This window comes from Oncorhynchus mykiss, chromosome 17, assembly GCF_013265735.2.
Source record: "Oncorhynchus mykiss isolate Arlee chromosome 17, USDA_OmykA_1.1, whole genome shotgun sequence".
Taxonomy (NCBI): Eukaryota; Metazoa; Chordata; class Actinopteri; order Salmoniformes; family Salmonidae; genus Oncorhynchus; species Oncorhynchus mykiss.
This window is the reverse complement of record NC_048581.1, coordinates 21269179-21294457: the sequence shown is the minus strand read 5'-3', so window position 1 is coordinate 21294457 and position 25279 is coordinate 21269179. Positions and strand designations below refer to the sequence as shown.

Genomic DNA, 25279 nt, shown 5'->3' with positions numbered 1-25279 from the left:
TACAATGACATTGAATAGGCTAAATAGTCGTGTTCTTAGCCTGAGGAATACCTATAGTTTTCTTAGGTAAATGACCCAAGCTGATGTAATTGTAAGGCAATCTTCAATCAGCTAAATGTGTCAGTGATATTTTCTGATATGGACCCTAATAGGCACAAAATACAAGTAGCCTATCAATACATGTAGAGTACTGAAATGTATCAATATAATAGTATATCCAACTGGCAATGCCCCCTTCATAACGGTGTTATAAAGATAGCCCTCAAGATTATATCCACATCAATATATGAAGTCAAAAGGAATCCGAAAGGGAAGGTTCGACGCAAATAACACTACCATTTAACCCAGATAGATGTATAAAATCATTTACGTCGCCTATCACTTTCCTCTCTCTCAACTCTTGTTTATCTCAGCAGTTCCTGGCAACAACGTCATCGAGCAGCTGACGTTTCGGGGCGTGGAACAAGGGCTGGCCAATCGGTGCGTTTCTTGCACTATAAAGTGTATAAATTGCCCGTATCGCATGAACACTGGTAGAACACGAGTTTAACCAGCGAGAAAACAACTAACATTCCAGTTCGCAAAGAAATTTCAACGGGACGAAAGACTGTGTGGAATCCAATAATTAGTCACCGGACATCAGTTTGAATACTACTGTCAAGAAAAAAAACCCGACGACTATTGACTCGGTACAGTACAGTTCCACTATTTTGGAAGTTTTGCTCTGTTCTACATTGATAACTTTGGGCTTGATTATAATATACCTTCTGCGGAAACGTTTGGTTGCTGAAAAGACACTCGAGAGGGCTTGCCCTTTTTTGGACTTATAAATTCAGCTACTACACTGAAGAATTCCAGCAATATTTGAATAATGTCCACAATAATGGAACAGCCTTTCTATCATGACGACTCGTTTCTTTCTGCTTATGGTCATTCAGGCGCTGCCCTGCACGACTACAAGCTCCTCAAGCAGAACATGAACTTGAACTTCGCCGAGAACTATCGGAACCAAAGCCTCAAGGCTCAGCTGCGCAACGAGAGTGAATTCTATCCGACCGGGGGCGCATCAGAAGTCGGCTCACTGAAGCTCGCCTCTCCTGAACTGGAGCGATTGATCATCCAGAACAGCAACGGTGTCATCACTACCACACCGACACCTGGGCAGTACTTCTACAGTAGGGGAATCACAGAGGAACAAGAGGGCTTCGCGGACGGGTTCGTTAAAGCTCTGGACGACCTCCACAAGATGAACCAGATGCCGCCACCGAACGTGTCCATCGGAACCGGTGGAGTCTCCACGTGCACTGTGGCCTCCACCGTGTTTGGTTCCTCCATGCAGCCGGAGCACCTAGAGTACACAACCCTGGACAGCTGTAGCCCTCACACTAATCTCACACCTGCAACCAGCAGCTACCCCTCCACCACCATCAGCTACCTGCCTCACCACCAGTACCAGCACCACCAAGCCGCGGCGCACCCATCCCACCACTTCCAGCACTCGCTAGCCGGAGCAGGCCTACACGCACAGCGATATTTGGGGCTGAAAGAGGAGCCCCAGACCGTTCCAGACATGCAGAGCAGCGACGACGAGTCAGTTTGCGGTATGTCCCCAATCGACATGGAGAACCAGGAGCGCATCAAGGCCGAGCGCAAGAGGCTCAGGAACCGCCTGGCAGCCACCAAGTGCCGGAAACGCAAACTGGAGCGCATCTCGCGCCTGGAGGACAAGGTGAAAATTCTGAAGACAGACAACGCCGGGCTCTCCAGCACAGCTTCCGTCCTGCGCGAGCAGGTAGCTCAACTCAAACAGAAAGTTATGACACACGTCAGTTCTGGCTGTCAACTCATGTTGACATCCAAGATCAAATCGTTTTGAAAACTATAAAACGATGGACTATACAATAAACACTGGACAATAATAGGGAATACATTTGTTTTTCTTTGTTAAAGCAATCAGAACGTACTGCACTGTTGGGATAGCAATTGAGTGAACTACCATGTGTTTTCATGTTGAAAATATTCAAAAGTTGGTTGGTTTTTTTGCATTGTTTATTGGTTTCCAGGGTATGATGGACATGGGAAACCGCGTGCACAATAAGACTAATAACACTCGGGGCATTCTGAACAAGTTATATACAGTGTCCTCTAGTTATGGCTTTGCCTGTTTACATTTGTTTTTATTAATTTGAACTGTCATTTGTGAAATGCATTCCATTTATAAGTTATTGTTTTAAGTCAGGTTGATCCTCACTGTCTTTTTTACTTGTACAGTATATATTTAAGTAAAATCTTAACTTTCCCTCGTCTATTTTACATTGTATCCTTTCTACATAACTACATTGACATTTCTCAAACCAACGAACGCTGTATGCCTATGAATTAGATATAGCCCGGGCCTATATTATTACATTTCAGCTATAGTGTTCATGACAAGCTTTAGTGTTAACACCAACTTATGTTTTTACATGGATACATAATTACATTGAAATTTCCCACGCTAACCAGTAAATTCAGGAAAGGTTTGTTTTTAATCAACCAACACAGAAACGGGGCTTGACGTGCTCGCGTTGTGTTTGCCTTGCTGACGTACATACGTATTGCCAAATATGGTATTTTTTGGAATTATACGTCACAGCAGGGGGAAGATTTCCGTGAACCCCCACCTACATTGCCCGTCAGTAGAGTGGCGCGTTTTCGAGAGACCTTACTACTAGACCATACTGTGCGTGTGAAGAGACGTTTGTCAATGGCAAACTTAGACGGGAGTTTCCCCTAGTCAGCCACCGCAGTGTTTAAGTCCCCAAAACAACCCTATGCGAAACTAATGTCGAGATAAAAATACACGGGTCAATTTTCCAGCAAAGCAAACGATGTTCTTTGCTGTTGTGAGAAGGGAAACTAAACATTGGTAGGCTACGTGGGAGTAATCTTGTACAGGTCTCTGAACATTCAAAGTCGAATGTAAACTCAGCAAATAGCCTTGCCAATAAGTTACAGGAAAAATGTAGGACTAGTACAGACCAAATGAAGGTCATATTATTGATATCAGCAGAGCTCGAGCAAAGTTATCTAAATTCAACTCCATCCAAAGGAAGACAGCCATATTGCATTTCTAAACTAGAGCTAGGTCCTAGTACATGTCCTCTGAACAGTTAGCCAATGATCCAGGGAAGGCAGGGTAGGATGCAGAGAGTGGTAGGTTCTCCGCATTTATTTGGAGACTAACTTTATAGAAAAGGTGTCATCTGATGACTGACAGTGCTTTTATAACGTAGCCTGCTTTCAAGGAATCCAATCCAGGGTGCAGGATATTCTATTGACAAAGACTGCTGGGAATTCTCCACATTACGCAATCACCACCTACCATTGTTGAAGCAGATTTGTCAGATTTAGGCGAGAATCTAGCAAAGTGGCGATAGAGCTCCGCCTAGTGGTCAAAAATAAATTTCACACGACAACAAACAACCTCCACTTAAGTTTTATTTCAGACAAAAACACTGCTAACATGTAAATCATTATTTTCTCCATTTGTTATTAATGTCCCGTGACAGTAGACTGAGTAGTTAACAATTGTGAGGTACAAATATTCAACGCTTCTTTTTTTAACACTTGAGAAAAAACACTTTCAGTGCATGGGACTAGAATAAACTGTTTCCACCAGTAGCTAATTTGTCATACAGATAGAAGAGTGGGAGTCTAACAAGTTCTTTAAAACTTATGTATAAGTGTGGGTTGGACACCAAGAGACTGTTGCTAAAGGGAGGACTTCCCATCTGAAGGTAAGTGCTAGGACATCTCGGGGAGAGACTGAGCGTGAGTCGGAAATGGCACCCTATTCACTATAAAGTGCACTACTTTTGACCGGGGTCCATATGCACTATATAGGGTGCCATTATTGACACAGCCTGGGGCTCCGTTGTATTGTCACTGTTTGGAGAAGAACTCCTTGCTCTTCTGGATGTCGGGGACAATGGTGTCACTGCCTGGCTTCCAGCCAGCGGGACACACTATCACAGGAAGAGCGGGACAAGCCCAGGATGAGACACACCAACATGGAATATGCCAACAATTGCTAACCAATGGTAAAAATTCCATGTTTTCCAAACACATTCCACATGTTTGAAAGTGAACTCCCATATAAACAGACTAATGAAATGGTAGGTATTGTAAAGAGAAAATGATTGCTTGCTCTGTGAACTGAATGACTTCATGCCTAAAAATAAAATAAAAAACTGGTGTTGGAAGTGTCCTGTGTGCATAGCAATGAGACTAGATCCAGATGCTGCAGGGATCTATGCAAACTTTTTATTACCTTTTTTTTTATTTTTTAGAAGGAGCACACGTGTCAAACAATGTAGGGAAACAAATTCTAGGTTGCACAGGTAAATATTTTACAGCATATGCGAGTAAAGTGGTCGCATTGTAGAGCCCTATGCTGGTTCTTGAAATAAGCTGCTAATCGCTTACCCTCTCCATATTTGTCTGTGTGCTGGAAGGCCTGCACCAGACGAAGGGTCTCGTCCACAGAGCGGCCCACTGGCAGGTCGTTTATGGTGATCTGCCTCAGGATGCCCTTGTCGTCAATCACAAACAGACCCCTGAGAGAGAGAGGAAGCAGACAGTGAGAGGATCAGAAGGCCACATGGGGCATCTGAGACTACACGCTTGAATCAATATCCAAAACAAGAGTAAAAATCAAAGTCAGCCAACATGAAAGTGAATCAAATGCCAAATTAAGCACACACATTAATTTAACAATGACCTTGCAAGTGCACACTAAACTTCAAATGGCACTTTGTATACAGAGGTTTCACATAGACTACTGACGGCAGTATCGTAAATAACTGACCTGTAAGCGATGCCCTGGTCCTCCTTCAGCACTCCGTAGTCTCTGGAGATAGACTGGGTGAGGTCAGCCACAAGGGGGATGTTCATTGGTCCCAAACCACCCTGCTTCCTGGGGGTGTTGATCCTATAGGGAGGGAGAGGGCACAATGTCATCGTCATAAATACAGCCCTTGTTTACGCTTCATTAAGGATGTAGTGAGCATCACATAGTAACAGAAAGTCAAATTAAGAATTCTGAATACTGACATTCACACAGTAATAGTCAAAGTAAATGAACAATTAATGCAAATGTAAACTACATAGAGGGAGGATTCTAAAACCATTGTTGGATTGAGTCCAGTGACCGTTAGTTCTTCTAAGAGCTATGGCACTTATCACCACTAGGCAGTACAGCAGGCAGAGACAAGATAGCCAGAGCATGGGAGTGTACTCAAACGCCTGTTTACATTTTTTTTTTTTTTACAAATTGGCAGATGTGGACAACTGGAAAGCATTTTACTTTCAGAAATGCAGAAACGCAGATACATTTGTTATCAGTTGAAATAGGTCAGCCTCTTGACCGTTCTGATCGAGGTGCTGTCACGTGCAGGAATATTCAACCATAGTGTTTGTCGCCATGCCTTTAAAGTTCTCATCAAGAGAAATGACTAAAACTCAATGCTCAAAAGTCTAAACAAGTTCTTACCAGGCCAGGTGGCTAAAGTGAGAGTCTGTGGAGGCGCCGATGACCTCACAGCCGATCTTGCGGAACGCCTCGGCCTGGTCGCTGAAGGCCACGATCTCAGTGGGGCACACGAAAGTGAAGTCCAGTGGGTAGAAGAAGAACACCACGTACTTCCCTGGAAGGGACACACAGGAGAGGAGCAGAAGAGTGTGTTTGGGTACATGTAGGCCTAGTCTCTTTGGACAGCAATAACACAGCAATAACACAGTAGCTTATTTGGCACCGGGTGCCAGTAGTGTACATGCTACTCTATAGCCTTTTCTTTTGAATATACGTCTATTCTGTACCCTGCACACACACACACAGCTGACTGGCCTTGTTAAAACTGGCATCATGCGTAGGTCAGCATGGTTGTTTTTTTTTTGTTTGAAGACCCTTAGCTTCGTAGTTAGTCTGATTAATGAGGCTGTAAAAACAAACTGGTATATACAGCCTGTGACATTTGTGTCAATGGTCATTTCAAGCCAGAATGTTGAATGAAATTACATTTAAACATGATCTACCTGTTGTCTGTGCGGTTTGTCCTTCAGCTACTCAAATTTTGACAAAATACCCAGAATAGTATTAACCCGACTTTAAGTACACTGGTCTGTATAACTGTTTGTACTTTTGATTTCAATACTGACGCCAGCTGATTGCGAGGAAACACGCTGTGGTCGACTACTTTCGGTTACATTTGGACCTACAGGCACCGAGAACTACCGCCAAAAGTACCAACAGCAAGTACAACCAGTAAAGTAACCTCAAATATAATCATTTACAACATTCTGGCTTGTAGAGACTACTGCCTCTTTTTACATCAACTTCTTTCAGACTGATATCCATGGAAACATTCTGATGTTTCAGCAACTTTGTTGTTAGATGGTAACCTGTAAACTGACCTGCCAATAAAATGGTAATTTAGAGAAAATCATCAAGTCCTTACCCATGTAGTCAGACAGCTGGATCTCTTTGAACTGTCCGTCCACCACAGCGGTGGCTTTGAACTGTGGGGCCGGCTGGCCTATCTTAGCGTTTCCAGCAGACATGGTGGTGACAATGACAGCTCACTGGGAAAGACAAACGACCCAGCAAAGTCAATCAACAGTGAATCAATACAGTTTGGAACGTCTCAATATGGCAAAGCAAAAAGGGTGTCTTGTAGGCTACGGGCCAGGAGCCTCTCACTCCTTAACAAGCACATGAAGAAAAGTAAATCAGTAAAGTAATAAAACAAATGAAAAGTTTTAGAAAAATGCTCAACGCTCCAGTTATTTATTTATTTACACTGATATCAATTCTACTGCAGTGCTGTACAATGCTTCAGGGTCAACTTGCCAATACCAAGCCTAGTCACATGCAAGTCAGTTGTTCTCAAGGCTGTGCTTGAGAACAAAGGTTTTACAGTGTAGCCTTAAACCTTCCCCAAAGAAGACATTTTGTACTCGGTTGACATTCAACGGTCCTTGTCAAATAATTGTTTGAGCCATTAAAATAGTAACTTTTCAATATCCGTGTCGGATATTGATTACTACATAGTTGGGTTTGGAACTAACGTTAACAAGGCATTTCACTGTAATTTTGCACGTGACAAAGATGAATCTACATAATGCCTATAAGATTGTTAAATATACATGTTTATTAAAAGAAACAACTCAATAGTATTGTATGCATTCATTTACTAGCCATCTATGCAGCGAGTTACATTAGAACCAGCTAGCTAATTGGCTAACAAGGTACAAATCCCCCACACCCACCAAACTGTTCAAATGAGGCTTGACCCACAATGCCTAGCTAACGTTAATTGTTAGCCGGTTTCTTTTGTCTGCAACTCTTTGCAACCACAGAAAAAGTAGCGACATGTTAGCAGCTGAAAAATACACTAAGCATAATATGCACGGAGTGATAGTCGAAGTATCTAATATATACTTACGTTTCTTGTGAAAAGCGTTTGTGTTGCGGTTTACTGCAATGGCGTGAAAGCCGCTAATCCGGAAGAAAGAACTTTCCCTATACGTTTTAAAATATTTTGTTTTCAAAATAAAAGTCGCCAGAGAAATCGTTAAAATAAATGTCAATCGAATTAGATAGCTTGTTGTGTGATTAATTTAAATTCAAAACGCTTTCTGATATTACAATATGTATACACAAAAGTGTTTCTGTGGAATGACACCACATTATATTATACTTTTTTAATGTTCAATCGATGGATTTAAAGGACTTTTAATTTGTATGAGTAAATATTTTGACCCGGAAACGATTGCTGTAAACTCTTCACAGGCGCTGATGGTGGAACATGGGTTAAATTGTCAAGTTAAATTATTCAATAGGGTAATATAGGTATATTTTCGGTGAGTTCTGGTCTGTTTAACTAGTTAAATTCTTAGCTACCTATCATGTCTTATTGTGAAGTATCCTCTTCTCTGACAAATCCAGTTTTCAACAAACCTAGCTATCTAGCCAGCAAGCTAACGTTAGCTAGCAAAGTGCAGTCATTTAGCTAACAAACTACAATACCAGTTTACGTATTATGTTTTGCTAAATTGAGTCTGATAGCCAAGCTGTGGAGTTGTATTTTCAAATCGTTATGGCAGCTAGCTAGCTAGCTAGCTTACAATCTGAGCAAATTAACTCCTATCTCTGTTTACATGTATTGAAAGGGAACTCAGCTCAGCTGCTGTTGCTGGTCTGAGTGTCATTCAAGAAGTTTGACAGCCCTCGAGTTGGAACTGACTGGTAACTTACATTATGACCAAATCAGAGTGGTCTGAATTGACGGGATGCGGCATGCTGTTTCACTTACTTTCTAACCAATGAGCTGCTAAGACATACACCATATGTTTTCTATCCATTTCCCCCCTCTCAATTATCTTATGTACAGAAGAAGACAACATCCTAGGCTAGTTCCATCTTCAATTCTGGAATCAAAGTCATCCAGTCACCCACACTCATGGAGAACACAAAAGAAGAGGGTAAGAACAAAGAGGAAAAGAGAAGGTGTGCATGAATTATAGTCTGAGTCAGTTGGAACCATTTTTGATTAGAAGCATAGTTTTGCCTCAGATTCAGAATGTCTCTGGATTTACACTCACAATCTTATTATTTCCTCTGCACCACTTCCTCTCTTCCCTTCCTCCTCTCTCTTCTTTTCCTCCTCTCTTCTTCCCTTCCTTCTCTCCTCCCTCCCTCCTCTCTCTCTTGTCCCTCAGCCCCGGTTATGTGTGAGGTGTGCGGGACCTACTTCGAGACGCGGCGGGGTCTCTCCAGTCACGCCAGACTCCACCTCCGTCAGCTCGGCGTGGCTGTCTCGGACAACAGCGGAGCTCCCATCGACTTACTCTACCAGCTGATTCAGGACAGGGACGGTTCAATGCACCCACCCAAACCCGTCTACTCTTCACCCAAAAAAACCAAGGGATCAGGGACACTCATCTCCCAGAAGGAATCCCCTCTCGGGGGTAGGGTCAAAGTAGTGACAACCCCACAGAATAATATATCCAAGGTAGCTCGTAAAGGGACAGTTTTGGCCAAGCCTCGGCAGTCTTCCATGTCGTCGTTCCTAACAGCAGGCAAGACACCATCGGCCTCAGGGGGAGCGAGCCTGGCCTCGGCCAAGCCTGCCTGGGCACCGCAGGAGACGGATGCCCCTCTCACCCTGGGTAAGTCTCAGTCTGGGTATTTGCGATTGGAGTGGATATTTTAAGTGTTCCGTTATTAGATGTTTGTCATGAGGAAGTCACATATTAGGCCTATTATATTTGTCGTACCAATGTCATTACCAATTGAACGTCGTACCATTACATGTATACAGATAGATATTTCTGTTCTTATGTAATGACATTATTAACTTCAAGTATAACATGGCACTTTCTAACACCAGTCTCTGGCTCCTCCCCTGCCTCTACAGCGATGGACACCAATGACGAGGTGCATGTGTGTCAATTGTGCGGTGCCTGGTATGAGTCCCGCAAAGGCCTGGCCAGTCACTGCCGGGCCCACTTGCGCCAGTTCGGCATCACCGAGAACACCGAGACGAAAGGAGGACCAATAGAATTCCTCTACCAGATCATGGAAGCGGAAGACCTCCAACCTATAGCAAGTGAAGGTCTCAACGTCTATAACCCTTCTATGTCTTCTAACTCTAACAAACGGCCCTCCGGCTCTGGTTCGTCCACATCGCCTGCTAGACATAAAGGATCCCCTTCCTCCTCCCTTCATCAGCCTCCCTCCAACAAACGGCCCAAGCCCTCCGCGTCAGAAGGAACTGCTCCACAGGATCATAGGCTCAGCACGGGTGAGTTTCAAGTTATTTTTAAAGGGGCAATCTGTGATTGGTACATCCATTTAGTTTAAGTCATATTTTAAGTCAAATTTAGTCATTTTAGTTTGTCATTTTCAAATGATGTCACAATTCAAAGAACAGAACAAGAAAGGTAAATGATAAAACCTCGAGGTTCATCAAAAACATATTATTTGAAATACAGGTGAGTTCACCTGTGTCTTGTGCGGTGAGGAGTTTGAGAACCGCAAAGGCCTAGCAAGCCACTCCCGCTCTCACCTGCGCCAACTCGGTGTCACCGACCTCCTGGGCAAGGCGTCGGCCATCGACACGGTCCAGCAGCTGGTCAGCAGCGGCGTGCTTGCGGCCGCTGCATCGGTACGACCCAGTAACACCACCACCAAGACCCCTTCTAGATCCCCAGCTAACGCCCACCTCAGCCCCTTGGCCTCCAGCCACAATCCCAGGTCAAAGGCCAAGAAGGGCTCCACCCTGGTCTATCCCAAGCCGGAGCCCCTGGAGATGGAGCTGGATGTGGGGTTCTCCAGTCCGCTTGGGGGGTACAGCAGCAGTAATGGATCTCAGGGTTCTCAGAAGTGGGCCAAAAATGGCCAGTCCTTCAACTCCGGTAAGATGAGGTTCCTATCTTTTTGACCAAGTGGTATACATTCTGTGGTTTCTAATTAGTTTGATGTAAAAGTCCCTCTTCTATTTGTGTTTTTCTGTTTTACCATTGAATAAGTGCACTCAGACCATTGACCATCCGTTCAGTCAAAGCAGCATAGCTAAATGCAGAGACATGTCAAGGGACAAATCCCTCCCTCCTTCCCTTTCCCTTCCCCAGGTTCAGACCAGGAGCTCATGATCACCTGTGAATTCTGTGGCCAGTTCTTTGACAGCCGCAAGGCCCTGTCCTGCCACGCCCGCTCCCACCTGCGTCAGCTGGGAGTCATGTGGTCTGTCAACGAGTCGCCCATCGACCTGCTGAGAGACATCCTTCTGAAGGAGGGCAGTGCCACTGCCACCCAGGTGAGTGCGTGTATGTGTGCAGTCTAGTTGGCAATGGAGGGCAGGTCAATATCTCATCATGTGCTACCTACCGGCTGCGGTTGTGCCCTCGAGCAAGGCACTAAGGGGCGAATCATAACTTCTGCTTAAAGGGTAACTCTCAACCCCAATTTCAGCCTAACCTCTTCAAATTTAAAAAAAAATGCATTGAGGCGAGAAGTTGTGGGTGGGGGGAATTTGCTCATAAATATTCATTTTGAGGGTAGATAAACATAGTTGTACCTGATCTCAACACTTTCTCACTAAAGCATACTTACCAGAAGTCCACTGGCACGCTCTGATAATAAAAATTATGTGCATCGTAAGCAAATATGACTGGACAGTTAATACCCGCAAAACACCAGTCTCAATGTCAACAGTGAAGAGGCGACTCCGGGAGGCTGGCCTTCTAGGCAGAGTTGCAAAGAAAAAGCCATATTTCAGACTGGCCAATAAAAATAAAAGATTAAGATGGACAAAAGAACACTGACACTGGACAGAGAGATGGCTTTTTCTTTGCAACTCTGCCTAGAAGGCCAGCATCCCGGAGTCGCCTCTTCATTGTTGACTTTGAGACTGGTACTATTTAATGAAGCTGCCAGTTGAGGACTTGTGAGGCGTCTGTTTCTCAAACTAGACACTCTAATGTACTTGTCCTCTTGCTCAGTTGTCTACCGGGGCCTCCCACTCCTCTTTCTATTCTGGTTAGAGCCAGTTTGCGCTGTTCTGTGAAGAGAGTAGTACACAGCATTGTACGAGATCTTCAGTTTCTTCGCAGTGTCTCGCATGGAATTGCCTTCATTTCTCAGAACAAGAATAGACTGACCAGTTTCAGAAGAAATTCCTTTGTTTCTGGCCATTTTGAGCCTGTAATTGAACCCACAAATGCTGATGCTCCAGATCCTCAACTAGTCTAAAGATGGACAGTTTTTTATTTCTTCTTTAATCAGGACAACAGTTTTCAGCTGTGCTAACATAATTGCAAAAGGGTTTTCTAATGATCAATTAGCCTTTTAAAATGATAAACTTGGATTAGCTAGCACAACGTGCCATTGGAACACAGGAGTGATGGTTGCTGATAATGGGCCTCTGTACACCTATGTAGATATTCCATAAAAAATCAGCTGTTTCCAGCTACAATAGTAATTTACAATATTAACAATGTCTAGACTGTATTTCGGATTAATTTCAAGTTATTTTAATGGGCAAAAAAATTGCATTTCTTTAAAAAACAAGGACATTTCTAAGTGACCCCAAACTTTTGTGTGTGTGTGTGTGAGATAATACATACATACAGTTGAAGTTGGAAGTTTACATACACCTTAGCCAAATACATTTAAACTCCTCAGTTTTTCATAATTCCATTTAATCCTAGTAAAAATTCCCTGTCTTAGGTCAGTTAGGATCACCATTTTATTTTAAGAATGTGAAATGTCAGAATAATAGTAGAGTGATTTATTTCAGCTTTTATTTCTTTCATCACATTCCCAGTGGGTCAGAAGTTTACATACACTCAATTAGTTTTTGCTAGCATTGCCTTTAAATTGTTTAACTTGAGTGAAACGTTTGGGTAGTCTTCCACAAGCTTCCCACAATAAGTTGGGTGAATTTTGGCCCATTCCTCCTGACAGAGCTGTTGTAACGGAGTCAGGTTTGTAGGCCTCCTTGCTCGCACACTCTTTTTCAGTTTTGCCCACATTTTCTATGGAATTGAGGTCAGGGCATTGTGATGTCCACTCCAATACCTTGACTTTGTTCTTCAGCCATTTTGCCACAACTTTGGACGTATGCTTGGGGTCATTGTCAATTTGGAAGACCCATTTGCGACCAAGCTTTAACTTCCTGACTGATGTCTTGAGATGTTGCTTGAATATATCCACATAATTTTTCTCCCTCATGATGCCATCTATTTTGTGAGGTGCACTAGTCCCTCCTGCAGCAAAGCACCCCCACAACATGATGCTGCCACCCCCGTGCTTCATGGTTGGGATGGTGTTCTTCGGCTTGCAAGAATCCCCCTTTTTCCTCCAAACATAACGATGGTCATTATGACCAAACAGTTCTATTTTTGTTTCATCAGACCAGAGTACATTTCTCTAAAAAGTACGATCTTTGTCCCCATGTGCAGTTGCAAACTGTAGTCTGGCTTTTTTATGGTGGTTTTTGAGCAGTGGCTTCTTCCTTGCTGAGTGGCCTTTCAGGTTATGTCGATATAGGACTCGTTTTTCTGTGGATATATAGATATTTTTGTACCTGTTTCCTCCAGCATCTTCACAAGGTCCTTTTCTGGAGTTCTGAGATTGATTTGCACTTTTCGCACCAAAGTACGTTCATCTGTAGGATACAGAACGCGTCTCCTTCCTGAGCGGCATGACGGCTGCGTGGTCCCATGGTGTTTATACTTGCGTACTATTGTTAGTACAGATGAACGGAACTGGGACGGAGATTTGTGTTCCAACAAGACAATGATCCAAAACATAATCTAAGCAAAAAAAAATCTACAATGGAATGGTTCAAAAATAAACATATCCAGGTGTTAGAATGGGCAAGTCAAAGTCCAGACCTGAATCCAATCGAGAATCTGTGGAAAGAACTGAAAACTGCTGTTCACAAATGCTCTCCATCCAACCTCACTGAGCTCGAGCTGTTTTGCAAGGAGGAATGGGAAAAAATTTCAGTCTCTCGATGTGCAAAACTGATAGAGACATACCCCAAGCGACTTACAGCTGTAATCGCAGCAAAAGGTGGCGTTACAAAGTATTAACTTAAGGGGGCTGAATAATTTTGCACGCCCAATTTTTCAGTTTTTGATTTGTTAAAAAAGTTTGAAATATCCAATAAATGTCGTTCCACTTCATGATTTGTGTCCCACTTGTTGTTGATTCTTCACAAAAAAATACAGTTTTATATCTTTATGTTTGAAGCCTGAAATGTGGCAAAAGGTCGCAAAGTTCAAGGGGCCGAATACTTTCGCAAGGCACTGTATATACACACACACACACAGTGGGGCAAAAAAGTATTTAGTCAGCCACCAATTGTGCAAGTTCTCCCACTTAAAAAGATGAGAGAGGCCTGTAATTTTCATCATAGGCACACTTCAACTATGACAGACAAAATGAGAACAAAAATCCAGAAAATCACATTGTAGGATTTTGAATGAATTTATTTGCAAATTATGGTGGAAAATAAGTATTTGGTCAATAACAAAAGTTTATCTCAATACTTTGTTATATACCCTTTGTTGGCAATGACGGAGGTCAAACGTTTTCTGTAAGTCTTCACAAGGTTTTCACACACTGCTGGTATTTTGGCCCATTCCTCCATGCAGATCTCCTCTAGAGCAGTGATGTTTTGGGGCTGTTGCTGGGCAACACAGACTTTCAACTCCCTCCAAAGATTTTCTATGGGGTTGAGATCTGGAGACTGGCTAGGCCACTCCAGGACCTTGAAATGCTTCTTACGAAGCCACTCCTTCGTTGCCCGGGTGGTGTGTTTGGGATCATTGTCATGCTGAAAGACCCAGCCACGTTTCATCTTCAATCCTCTTGCTGATGGAAGGAGGTTTTCACTCAAAATCTCACGATACATGGCCCCATTCATTCTTTCCTTTACACGGATCAGTCGTCCTGGTCCCTTTGCAGAAAAACAGCCCCAAAGGATGATGTTTCCACCCCCATGCTTCACAGTAGGTATGGTGTTCTTTGGATGCAACTCAGCATTCTTTGTCCTCCAAACACGACGAGTTGAGTTTTTACCAAAAAGTTATATTTTGGTTTCATCTGACCATCTGACATTCTCCCAATCTTCTTCTGGATCATCCAAATGCTCTCTAGCAAACTTCAAACGGGCCTGGACATGTACTGGCTTAAGCAGGGGAACACGTCTGGCACTGCAGGATTTGAGTCCCTGGCGGCGTAGTGTGTTACTGATGGAAGGCTTTGTTACTTTGGTCCCAGCTCTCTGCAGGTCATTCACTAGGTCCCCCCGTGTGGTTCTGGGATTTTTGCTCACCGTTCTTGTGATCATTTTGACCCCACGGGATGAGATCTTGCGTGGAGCCCCAGATCGAGGGAGGTTATCAGTGGTCTTGTATGTCTTCCATTTCCTAATAATTGCTCCCACAGTTGATTTCTTCAAACCAAGCTGCTTACCTATTGCAGATTCAGTCTTCCCAGCCTGGTGCAGGTCTACAATTTTGTTTCTGGTGTCCTTTGACAGCTCTTTGGTCTTGGCCATAGTGGAGTTTGGAGTGTGACTGTTTGAGGTTGTGGACAGGTGTCTTTTATACTGATAACAAGTTCAAACAGGTGCATTAATACAGGTAACAAGTGGAGGACAGAGGAGCCTCTTAAAGAAGAAGTTACAGGTCTGTGAGAGCCAGAAATCTAGCTTGTTTGTAGGTGACCAAATACTTATTTTCCACCATAATTTGCAAATAAATTCATAAATTGAGCCATGAGTCAACTGTTTTAGTTTTTGACCTGACCACCATGGTCATCTTCTTGCTACAATGGATGTAGCTACGAATTTAAACGTAAGAATGGATCCTCATAGCTACGTGTATTTTTCTTCGTAAAAGCACAGATGTGTATGAAACAGTAAGCAAAATCATTGAATTTGGTCATATGCAGAAATGTGCCTTACTGCCCTTTGAATTTTTGTTTAACGTCAGTAACGACACAGAAACGACAATAAATAACAACGAGGCTGTATACAAGGGGTACCGGTACTGAGTCAATGTGCGGGGGTGAAGGTTAGTTGAGCTAATAGAGGTAATATGTTCATGTAGGTAGGGGAAAAGTGACTATGCATAGATAATGAACAGAGTAACAGCAGCTTGTGTGTGTGAGTGTGTGTGTGTGTGACATGAATATGCATATGTGTATGTCCGTGTGTGTGGCGTCAATATACATGGGTGTGTATGTCCGTGTGTGTGGCATCAATATGCATGTGTGTGGCGTCAGTATGCATGGGTGTGTAGTTCCGTGTGTGTGGTGTCAGTATGCGTGGGTGTGTATTTCCGTGTGTGTGTGGCGTCAGTATGCATGGGTGTGTATTTCCGTGTGTGTGGCGTCAGTATGCATGGATGTGTATTTCCGTGTGTGTGGCATCAATATGCATGTGTGTGGCGTCAGTATGCATGGGTGTGTATTTCCGTGTGTGTGGTGTCAGTATGCATGTGTGTGTGGGGTCAGTAAGCATGGGTGTGTATTTCCGTGTGTGTGGTGTCAATATGCTTGTGTGTCAGTGTAGTGATTGTGTGGTTAGAGTCCAGTGAGTGTACTTCAAGCCTGTGCAAGAGAGTCAGTGCAAAAATGTATTATTAATAACATAAGGGGGTCAATGTAAATAGTCCAGTTAGCCATTTGTTTAACTGTTCAGCGGTCTTATGGCTTCGGGGTAGAAGCTGTTAAGGAGCCTTTTGGTCCCAAACTTGGTGCTCCGGTACCACTTGCAGAGAGAACAGTGTATGACTTGGGTGACTGAAGTCTTTGACAGTTTTTTTTAGGGCCTTCCTCTAATTGGGGGCTGTGATGGCAAAAAACCTGTTGAACTGGATCAATAAAGATGTATTGTGTTGTAGGTCAAGAGGGAGCCATCGTCCTCTCACTCCAGCGCCAATCACAGGAGGTTCTCGGAGCCTTCGTGGGCTCCCCAGGGCTCTAAGAGGACTTTCACTCCTCCACTGGACTACTCCCTCAACGACAAGCCTTCTCCTGATAAGAATGGATCCTCCCAGTCTGGTAAACTAACAGTGCTCACGCCTGACCAGCAGATCTCAGCCAGGTTATTTGTGGCAGGCAACTGTTTTCCATTGCAGCTGTGATGGCAATTGTATTTAGCAGGAGCTCTTTCCAAAGGTGACTGATTCCATTATTAGTAAAAAATAATAATAATAATAATAAAAATCAACTAGGTAACCTGCCTAGTAATTAGTGCTGAAATAGAAACGTTTATCACGTGAAACGCTTCAACTGTCAAACGTCTGTTTTTAACCCCCCTGTCCTCTTCTCTCCTTCCAGCCGGGGATGCGTGCTGTGAGCTGTGCGGCTTTGACTTTGAGAACCGCACGGCGCTGGCGAGCCACGCCCGGGCCCACCTCCGCCAGCTGGGGGTTAAGGAGTGGAGGGCAGAGGGTGTGAAGGCCTCCCCCATCGAGTTGCTCAGCGCCTGGATCCAGAGGCAGCCCCGCAAGGCCGCGGAGATCCACCGCCAGTACCGCGACGGTGACCTCAACATCAGGTTTAAGGTGAGTGTTACATCTTCTATTACAAACTGGGTGGTTCGAGCCCTGAATGCTGATTGGCTAATAGTCATGGTATATCAGACCATATACCACAGGTATGACAAAACATTTATTTTTACTGCTCTAATTACGTTTGTAACCAGGTTATAATAGCAATAAGGCACCTCAGAGGTTTGTGGTATATAGCCAATATAGCCGTGGTATATTGGCCTTACACCACACCCCCTCTGGCCTTATTGGTTAAGTATAGCGCCCATTAGGTTTGGATCTAATTGCTCTGTGGCAGTGGGGCTGATCACCGAATCTTGGATTAAAAGCAAGTGACAATCACATCCCCTCAAGTGCATGACGTTAGGCACTTTCCAGCTGCTTAGTTCTGTGACAGGAGTGCTTCAACTCAGTCTCGGAGAGCGGCTGGGTTTTGTCCTTGCTTTTCTAAACAGTAGCTGAGGCTTGGGGAGACGAGATGAGTGGACAGATATTGATGTAATAGAATAACAGTGGTCTGTAGTTGCTAACATCAGTCTGTGTGTGTTCTGTATGCTATTTCTACGACCAATCCAGGTGAATGTCGATGATTCTGTCCAACTTAGAGGGAAAACTATTTCACCAACACTTGATTTATTTTCCCCTTCCAGAGGAACGCCCCGTCCCACTTTCCCTCCACAGACTCAAGCTCCTTCCCCTTGGGAGCCCAGAGGGCTGTGGGGCTGGGGCGCAGGGCGGGCCGAGAGGTGGCCAGGGTCGCTGGGGGTTCGTCCAGGGCAGCTCAAGGTCAAAGGTCACAGGGGGAGACGGGACACTCGTCATATCACCATCATACCGTCTCTCATACGCAGTCCCAGGGGGCTAGAGGAGACTTCAACCACATACGCTCTCCTAGAGGTGAGAGATGGAAACCGACTCAAACGTGCATATGCACACACACACACACACACACACACACAAACACGCCCTACAGAACTTTCTACCTGTTTGCCCTCTGATAAAACCAACGTTGAGCTATGGTAGACTCTGATTTGAAACCCCTTTCCAACCCGTCTGCCAGGTTTTGAGCGGCGGGTCCCTAAACACACCGCCCATACGGAGGGAGCAGAGGGGGACGGCGGCTCTCAACAACCCCCCCGGTCAGGAAACATCCCTTCCCTGGTTCCCAGGCCTCCCTCCACTCCTCTGGTCAAACAAGTGGGCAAAGAGTACACCCTCAAGTGCAGGTGAGCTGATTGCCAACATGCTGATAGTTTAATGTACGCTGAACTCCGATTGCCTGAGGTCACACACTTGTATGATTTATTATTGGCATCGTACGAGGGTCTCTGCACTACAGGTTCCACAATGTTTCACAGAAAGTGGTTTAAGCGCAGGTCTGTTTGTATATTAACATTAACCAACCTTCTCTCTCTTGCTCTCTGTTCTATTCCATCCCTCAGGTTCTGTGAGGCAGTGTTCCATGGATCTCAGTCAGTACAGGAGGACTGGATCAGACACCTGCAGAAACACATCCTGGACCTCCGCTTCAACAAGGCCTGTCCTCCCCCTGACCCAGAACGGCCCCTGGTCCCGGGCATGGAACCCTCAGCCACCACCACCACCAGCCCGGTCCTCCTGGTACCACTGGTGGTTTAAATGGTCCACTACTATGGCTACACTCACTGCATTTCCCTTATTACCACTTAGTTGGATCGTCTTATCTGTTGTTCATCTGTTTGTTTTCCTCAAAGGACTGTTGAACTCAGTCTACACTGTGGTGTGTGTGTGTGTGTGTGTGTGTGTGTGTGTGTGTGGGGGGGTAGATTATTTATTCAGCGTTAAAGGAATGACTTGGTTTGAATGATAACTGCACAAAGTGGATATACTGTAGCACTCGTCTTGTCCACCAGCTGTGTCTCTCTCTAGCTGTTAGCCTGGGGATAAGGTTAGTGTAGCACAGACATAGCTGTACCAGCCTCATATCAACCCTAGAGGGCCTACTTGGGCCAGTTGAAGAAGTCTACTTTCAGTAACTACTCTTGCTGGGGTAACTTAGACATGGGGTCAAACAAACTAACATTCATTCACCATGACACATTCCTACCACTTAGTAGTCTAGCAATGGTTACACTCCATGTCTTTATTGGGATGTTTATTGCACATTGTTTTCATAGAAACCTAAATTCATAGTAGTCTGACATAGGATGGAATGGGTTTCCATAGACTGTAGTCAGTGATGTCACTGAAGAAGTAAGGCAAAGCCTGTTCGAGCATTAAATACATTCCCCTTGTTTCAACTGTTCCAAAGCAGTGTGGCATTATAGGTTGCATTGCAGAATAGCAGGGAAGGAAGCATGTTCACTTTTGAAATATGGTCTGAAATTTCCCTATTGTACAGGAATTTGTATTAGCTTTTTTAATGACTGATGTTTTTAAATGTAGAACTGTTTTCTGAAGTAAATAAATATAAGACAAGGTTTTCTATTTGTCTTGAATTCTTCTGTAATTAGTGGTTTGAAGGCTGCAGAGCCAGACAGAATACCAGGACGTGTACTCAGAGCATGCGCTGGACCAGCTGGCAAGTATCTTCACTGACGTTTTCAACCTACAGTGCTTTCAGAAAGTATTCACATCACTTGACTTTTTCCACACTTTCTTGTGTTACAGCCTGAATTTAAAATGGCTTACACACAATACCCCATTATATCAAAGTGGAATTGTGTTTTTTGACATATTTACAAATTCATTAAAAATTGAAAGCTGAAATGTCTTCAGTCAAGTATTAAAACCCTTTGTTATGGCAAGCCTGAATAAGTTCAGGAGTAAAAAGTGGCTTAACTCACATAAGTTGCATGGACTGTGTAATAATAGTGTTTAACATGATTTTTGTATGACTACCTCCATCTCTGTACACTACACATACAATTATCTGTAAGGTCCTTCATTCGAGCAGAGAATTACCAAACACAGATTGAACGACAAAGACCAGGGAGGTTTTCCAATGCCACGCAAAGGGCACCTATTGGTAGATGGGTAAAAATAAAAAAGCAGACATTGAACATCTCTTTGAGCATGGTGAAGTTATTCATTACACTTTGGATGGTGCATCAATACACCCAGCCGTTACAAAGATACAGTCGTCCTTCCTAACTCCGTTGCCAGCGAGGAAGGAAACCGCTCAGGGATTTCACCATGAGACCATTGGTGACGGAAATAGTTACAGAATTTAATGGCTGTGATAGGAGAAAACTGAGGATGGATCAACAACATTGTAGATACTCCACAATACTAACCTAAATGACAGAGTGAAAAGAAGGAAGCTTGTACAGATTAAAAAATATTCCAAAATATGCCATCCTGTTTGCAGTAAGGCACTAAAGTAAAACTGCTAAAATTGTTACAAAGAAATTAACTTTCTGTCCTGAATACAAAGTGCTATATTTGGGGAAAATCCAACACATCACATCACTGAGTACCACTCTTCATATTTTCAAGCATGGTGGTGGCTGCACAATGTTATGGGTATGCTTGTCATCAGGCAAGGACTAGGTAATTTTTTAGGATACAAATAAATAGAATATAGCTAAGCACAAGCAAAATCCTAATGATACATCAGATGGCCTGGCCTCCACAATCACCCAACCTCAACCCAATTGAGATGATTTGGGATGAGTTGGACCAAAGAGTGAAGGAAAAGCAGCCAACAAGTATTCAGCATATGTGGGAACTTCTTCAAGACGGTTGGAAAAGCATTTCAGGTGAAGCTGGTTGAGAGAATGCCAATAGTGTGCAAAGCTGTCATCAAGGCAAAGGTTGGCTACTTTTAGAATCTCAAATATAAAATATATTTTGTTTCGTTGAAAACTTTTTTTGTTACTACATGATTCCATATGTGTTATTTCATAGTTTGATCTCTTCACTATTATCCTGCAATGTAGAAAGTAGGACAAATAAAGAAAAACCCTTGAATGAGTAGGTGTGTCCAAACTTTTGATTGGTTCTGTATATATATATATACACTACCGCTCAAAAGTTTAGGGTCACTTAGAAAAGTCCTTGCATCCTGGAGTTGCCTCTTCCCTGTTGACGTTGAGACTGTTTTGCGGGTACTATTTAATGAAGCTACCAGTTGAGGACTTGTGAGGGGTCTGTTTCTCAAACTAGACAGTCTAATGTACTTGTCCTCTTCCTCAGCTGTGCACCGGGGCCTCCCACTCCTCTTTCTATTCTGGTTAGCGGTAGTGCGCTGTTCTGTGAAGGGAGAGGTACACAGCGTTGTACGAGATCTTCAGTTTCTTGGCAATTTCTCGCATGGAATTGCCTTCATTTCTCAGAACAAGAATAAACTGACGAGTTTCAGAAGAAAGTCTTTGTTTCTGGCCATTTTGAGCCTGTAATCAAACCCACAAATGCTGATGCTCCAGATACTCAACTAGTCTAAAGAAGGCCAGTTTTATTGCTTCTTTAACCAGAACAACAGTTTTCAGCTGTGCTAACATAATTGCAAAAGGGTTTTCTAATGATCAATTTAAAATGATAAACTTGGATTAGCTAACACAACGTGCCATTGGAACACAGGTGTGATTGTTGTTGATAATGGGCCTCTGTACGTCTATGTAGATATTCCATGAAAAAATCTGCCGTTTCCAGCTACAATAGTCATTTACAACATTAACAATGTCTACACTGTATTTCTGATCTATTTTATTTTAATGGACAAAAAATGTGCTTTTCTTTCAAAAACAAGGACATTGCTATGTGACCCCAAGCTTTTGAACGGTAGTGTATACTGTATATCTACTTTTTTTTTAAAAATCTTTAACTCTGCATTGTTTGAAAAGGACAAGTAAGTAAGCGTTTCACTGTTAGTCTACACCTGTTGTTTACAAAGCATGTGACTGATACAATTTGATTGGACTGTTTTGAGGTCAAGACATCAGTAATGTCTTTTCCAAGGTTCCTTGTCTAATGAAATTAGGCTGAGACTACAAAGTAAAGAAATCCAACAGATGAATGAAGGTGACTGTCTGTAGCACCACAAGACACAGACCCAAGACGTACACAATGAGCTACAAGAGGCTGGCTAGAAGGGTAAATCGAGAAATTACTGTCCACTCCTGTATGTACTTTTTCTATCCTAACTTCTACATACATAATTATATCCTATAAAATACCAGGCCCATCCGTCCTTCATTGCTGACAATGCCACGTGTCAATTGGTAGTCTTACAGTGTGTCCAATTCTTCCATATAGTGTAGTTGTAAAAAATAAACAAGCCGTTATAGTTGACTTGGCCAAGAACAATGACCAATTCCTTAATGTCAAACCAAACCAAAATAGAACTTAAAACTTGAGTGTCATGTCGTCGGGTTTGAATCCATCACAAACACCTTCTTTCACAAAACCCTCTCAGAATCCAAACAATTCAAACTATTTCTATACAAGTAGAATAGAACCCTATCATTTTCACTCTATTCCACGTTTTCTCTCATCCAAACCTCATTCTTGTGTCTTTGGGCTTCAGTAACACATTAGACTGAGGACATCTGACAGCAACTTCATACCAATTCAGTCTGAAGCAGAGGAGGCTGGTGGGAGGAGCTATATGAGGATGGACTCATTGTAATGGCTGGAATGGAATGGAGTCAAACATGTCATTTCCATACGTTTGATACCGTTCCATTGATTCCATTCCAGCCATTACAATGAGCCCGTCTTCCTATAGCCTCCACTGGTCTGAAGGAATGTTGATACGGTTCAGTGCTGATGAACAGTTCAGTACATGTTTCCCCATAACTGTGAGACTGAGACTGTGGCTATCTGGCCTGGGTTAAAATAATATTAAAAATATTTAAAATACGTTAATCGTTTCATTGAGCCTGCCTAGCGTCTGAGATTGACAGGGTTTGAATTTTTGGGACTATTCCATTGATGCCATTGCTGCCAGTAAAGCTCATTATTCAAACTCAAATAAGCCCAGCTAAAGTACTACACCAGAATTGGGTTGCCTGTGTAGATGAAGCCCAATACTATTTGAACCCAGGTCTGGTGGTGGTGGCCATGGCTCCCTTCACACAACACAAAGCTAGGACAGCTTCCCAGTATTGACAGTAGCAGGCCTGGGACATTAATTTTATTGCCTGTATAAATGATGTCTGGCCAGTGGCTACAGTTCTCCCTGATACTGCAGCCTTCCACTCCCTACTGTTTCATCAGTCTGTTGTACTGTTAATCACTAACCTCCTGGACTGGACCCTGGGGAATGGTGGTCGTTAAATCAGTGTTAGGTCTGCACTCAACAATCTACTTTAGATAAACCACACTTAAAAGATTGATGCTAGTTGTATTTCAGTCACATAGAGTAAAAAAACAATCTACCTTAGATAAACTACACTAGATGGTGAAGAATGAAGATCGATGAGTTTTATTTCAGCTGTGTTTCAGCCAAATAAAGTGACAATCTATGTACCACAGATGAACTACTACTCTAGAAGTTTTAGAATAGAAGATCAATGATACTTCTATAGCAGTCAAATAGGGTACGAAAATAACAAATATTCAGACTTTTTTACTTTGCTAGTGGAATGGGCTGGTTGGTAAAATAGGTTGTGTTGGTACGATATGAGTATCTCTAAGAGGTTTGACACGTTTTTAGTTTTGAAATATTATCCTTATTCAAAATGGATCAATTCACAATTAACTGCTAAACAATTGTAAATGAGCATCTTTACCCACAACTGGACTATCCTAAAATAGGCTACATGACGTATCTCAAGTATGTTATATACGTAAATGCTGAATGGCCTCTTCGTGGTATAGTGAGTGTTGAGAAGAAACCACATCATTGAGTCAGAGGACGTATAGGAGTAGAGAGAGAGAGGGCGTATAAGAGTAGAGAGAGCGAGGGAGAGAGAGGACATTATCCCTACCAGGCTTATAGAGCACGACACGGTGTCTGTGTGTCTGCCTATTCCAAACAGTGGGCCTCACTCTGGAATCAATCTATCACGCTTCTGTCTCAGGCTCCTCTCTGCTTCCATCCTCTCTTCTCCACCAGACATTACGGACGTATTGACGGTCCCTGAGGAACCATTCAACCACCCTCGCTGATCTGCTTTCAGCTCCAAGTGCCTACTTTTAAAGCCTGCTAATAACATATTCATGTATCCCATTCTGTTAATTCCATATTGACTCTATGCGTTTATTACACTCCCTGAGCCGGGAGAGTGCCCTGTCTGTCTGTCTGTCTGTCTGAGAGGGCCGGTAGATTACTCATGTTCGTCCTTTTCAAAGGGACCTGCTCATTTTAAGTGAGAATGCAGCCTCAATCCCTTCCTGAAAAGAGATGATTGGAACACAGCCTAATCTCCTTTGAGATTGTCTCAATCATCGTTGAGACAGTTCGTAGATGTACTGTCTATATCCAGGGCCGGCTGAGCTGGATGTTTCATAGAAGTCCTGCTTGTTTTAAGTGAGAACCCAGCCCTCACCTAACCTCCTCAAAATATAGTTTCTAGATGTATTCAAGGACTGGAGCAGTTGGATTATGACTTGAATGTCCTAATATGAGTTGGATGTTCTACTTCTAATGTAATCCTGAGTTTATAGCTGTGTTTTATGTGTTTTACCCTGATGATGGTCCATCTTGGATACTGTAGTCTGTACCAATTAGTGAAAAGGCTCCGCATGCTAAGTCTGATATGATCAAACAGACTATAGGCCTGTTTAAAAGATAAATGACTGTGGTAGCTCTACTCCATTCATCGGACACCTGTCTTTGATCCGGCAGAAGTGATGGCACAGTCCTTGATATAAATATCTAGAGGAGACATTATGTGATATGTGTCACTATTTTTAGCTACCATATCAAGCGTGAGTTTGTGTTGATGCCCAGTGAGCTGTCCTGGATCGTGTTCAGAAGGGCACACCGTAGCAAAGCACTTTGCAACAGAAACAAAAATCTGTCGTTCTTAATGGACAAGTTCAAGTAACACCTTCCGTTTCGCTCCATTTTCAAAAGGTGTGTCAAAGTCATACCGTGGAAGGCCTAAGGTCTGCGGGTTTTTGGTCTTTCCTTTCAATTAAGTCCTAGACAAACAGGTGAGGGGAGTTCTTTACCAATTAGTGACCTTAATTCATCAATCAAGTACAAGGGGGAAGTGAAAACCTGTAGACACTCGGCATT

The 25279-nt window shown here is 43.2% G+C and overlaps 3 protein-coding genes across 8 annotated transcripts; 2 read left to right on the top strand and 1 right to left on the bottom strand.

Annotated features, from left to right (window-relative positions):
* Positions 1–506: 506 nt before the first annotated feature.
* LOC110493449 (transcription factor jun-B) lies at positions 507–2306 on the top strand. 2 transcript variants are annotated; one of them, XM_021567720.2, is made up of 2 exons: positions 507–689; positions 939–2306. In XM_021567720.2, the coding sequence occupies exon 2, from the start codon at positions 977–979 to the stop codon at positions 1874–1876; it is 900 nt and encodes a 299-aa protein (XP_021423395.2). In that variant the 5' UTR covers positions 507–689; positions 939–976; the 3' UTR covers positions 1877–2306. The 2 variants fall into 2 exon arrangements, with proteins under 2 accessions (XP_021423395.2, XP_021423393.2); XM_021567718.2 differs by having other exon boundaries at positions 508–2306.
* Positions 2307–3462: 1156 nt separating this feature from the next.
* Positions 3463–7638, bottom strand: LOC110493450 (peroxiredoxin-1). The gene is made up of 6 exons (XM_021567721.2): positions 7485–7638; positions 6498–6621; positions 5534–5687; positions 4850–4972; positions 4468–4598; positions 3463–4007 (listed from the first exon to the last, which is right to left on the bottom strand). The coding sequence occupies exons 2-6, from the start codon at positions 6598–6600 to the stop codon at positions 3925–3927; spliced, it is 594 nt and encodes a 197-aa protein (XP_021423396.1). The 5' UTR covers positions 6601–6621; positions 7485–7638; the 3' UTR covers positions 3463–3924.
* Positions 7639–7749: 111 nt separating this feature from the next.
* LOC110493451 (protein Wiz) lies at positions 7750–19573 on the top strand. Of its 5 annotated transcripts, none has more exons than XM_021567725.2 (12): positions 7750–7902; positions 8212–8287; positions 8436–8523; positions 8761–9210; positions 9459–9845; positions 10036–10458; positions 10675–10859; positions 16462–16621; positions 16901–17127; positions 17763–18009; positions 18173–18338; positions 18555–19573. In XM_021567725.2, exons 3-12 carry the CDS (start codon positions 8502–8504, stop codon positions 18748–18750), a joined length of 2463 nt encoding a protein of 820 aa, XP_021423400.2. In that variant the 5' UTR covers positions 7750–7902; positions 8212–8287; positions 8436–8501; the 3' UTR covers positions 18751–19573. The 5 variants fall into 5 exon arrangements, with proteins under 5 accessions (XP_021423400.2, XP_036805255.1, XP_021423399.2 ...); XM_036949360.1 differs by having other exon boundaries at positions 8436–8548; XM_021567724.2 differs by having other exon boundaries at positions 8433–8523.
* Positions 19574–25279: the final 5706 nt, after the last annotated feature.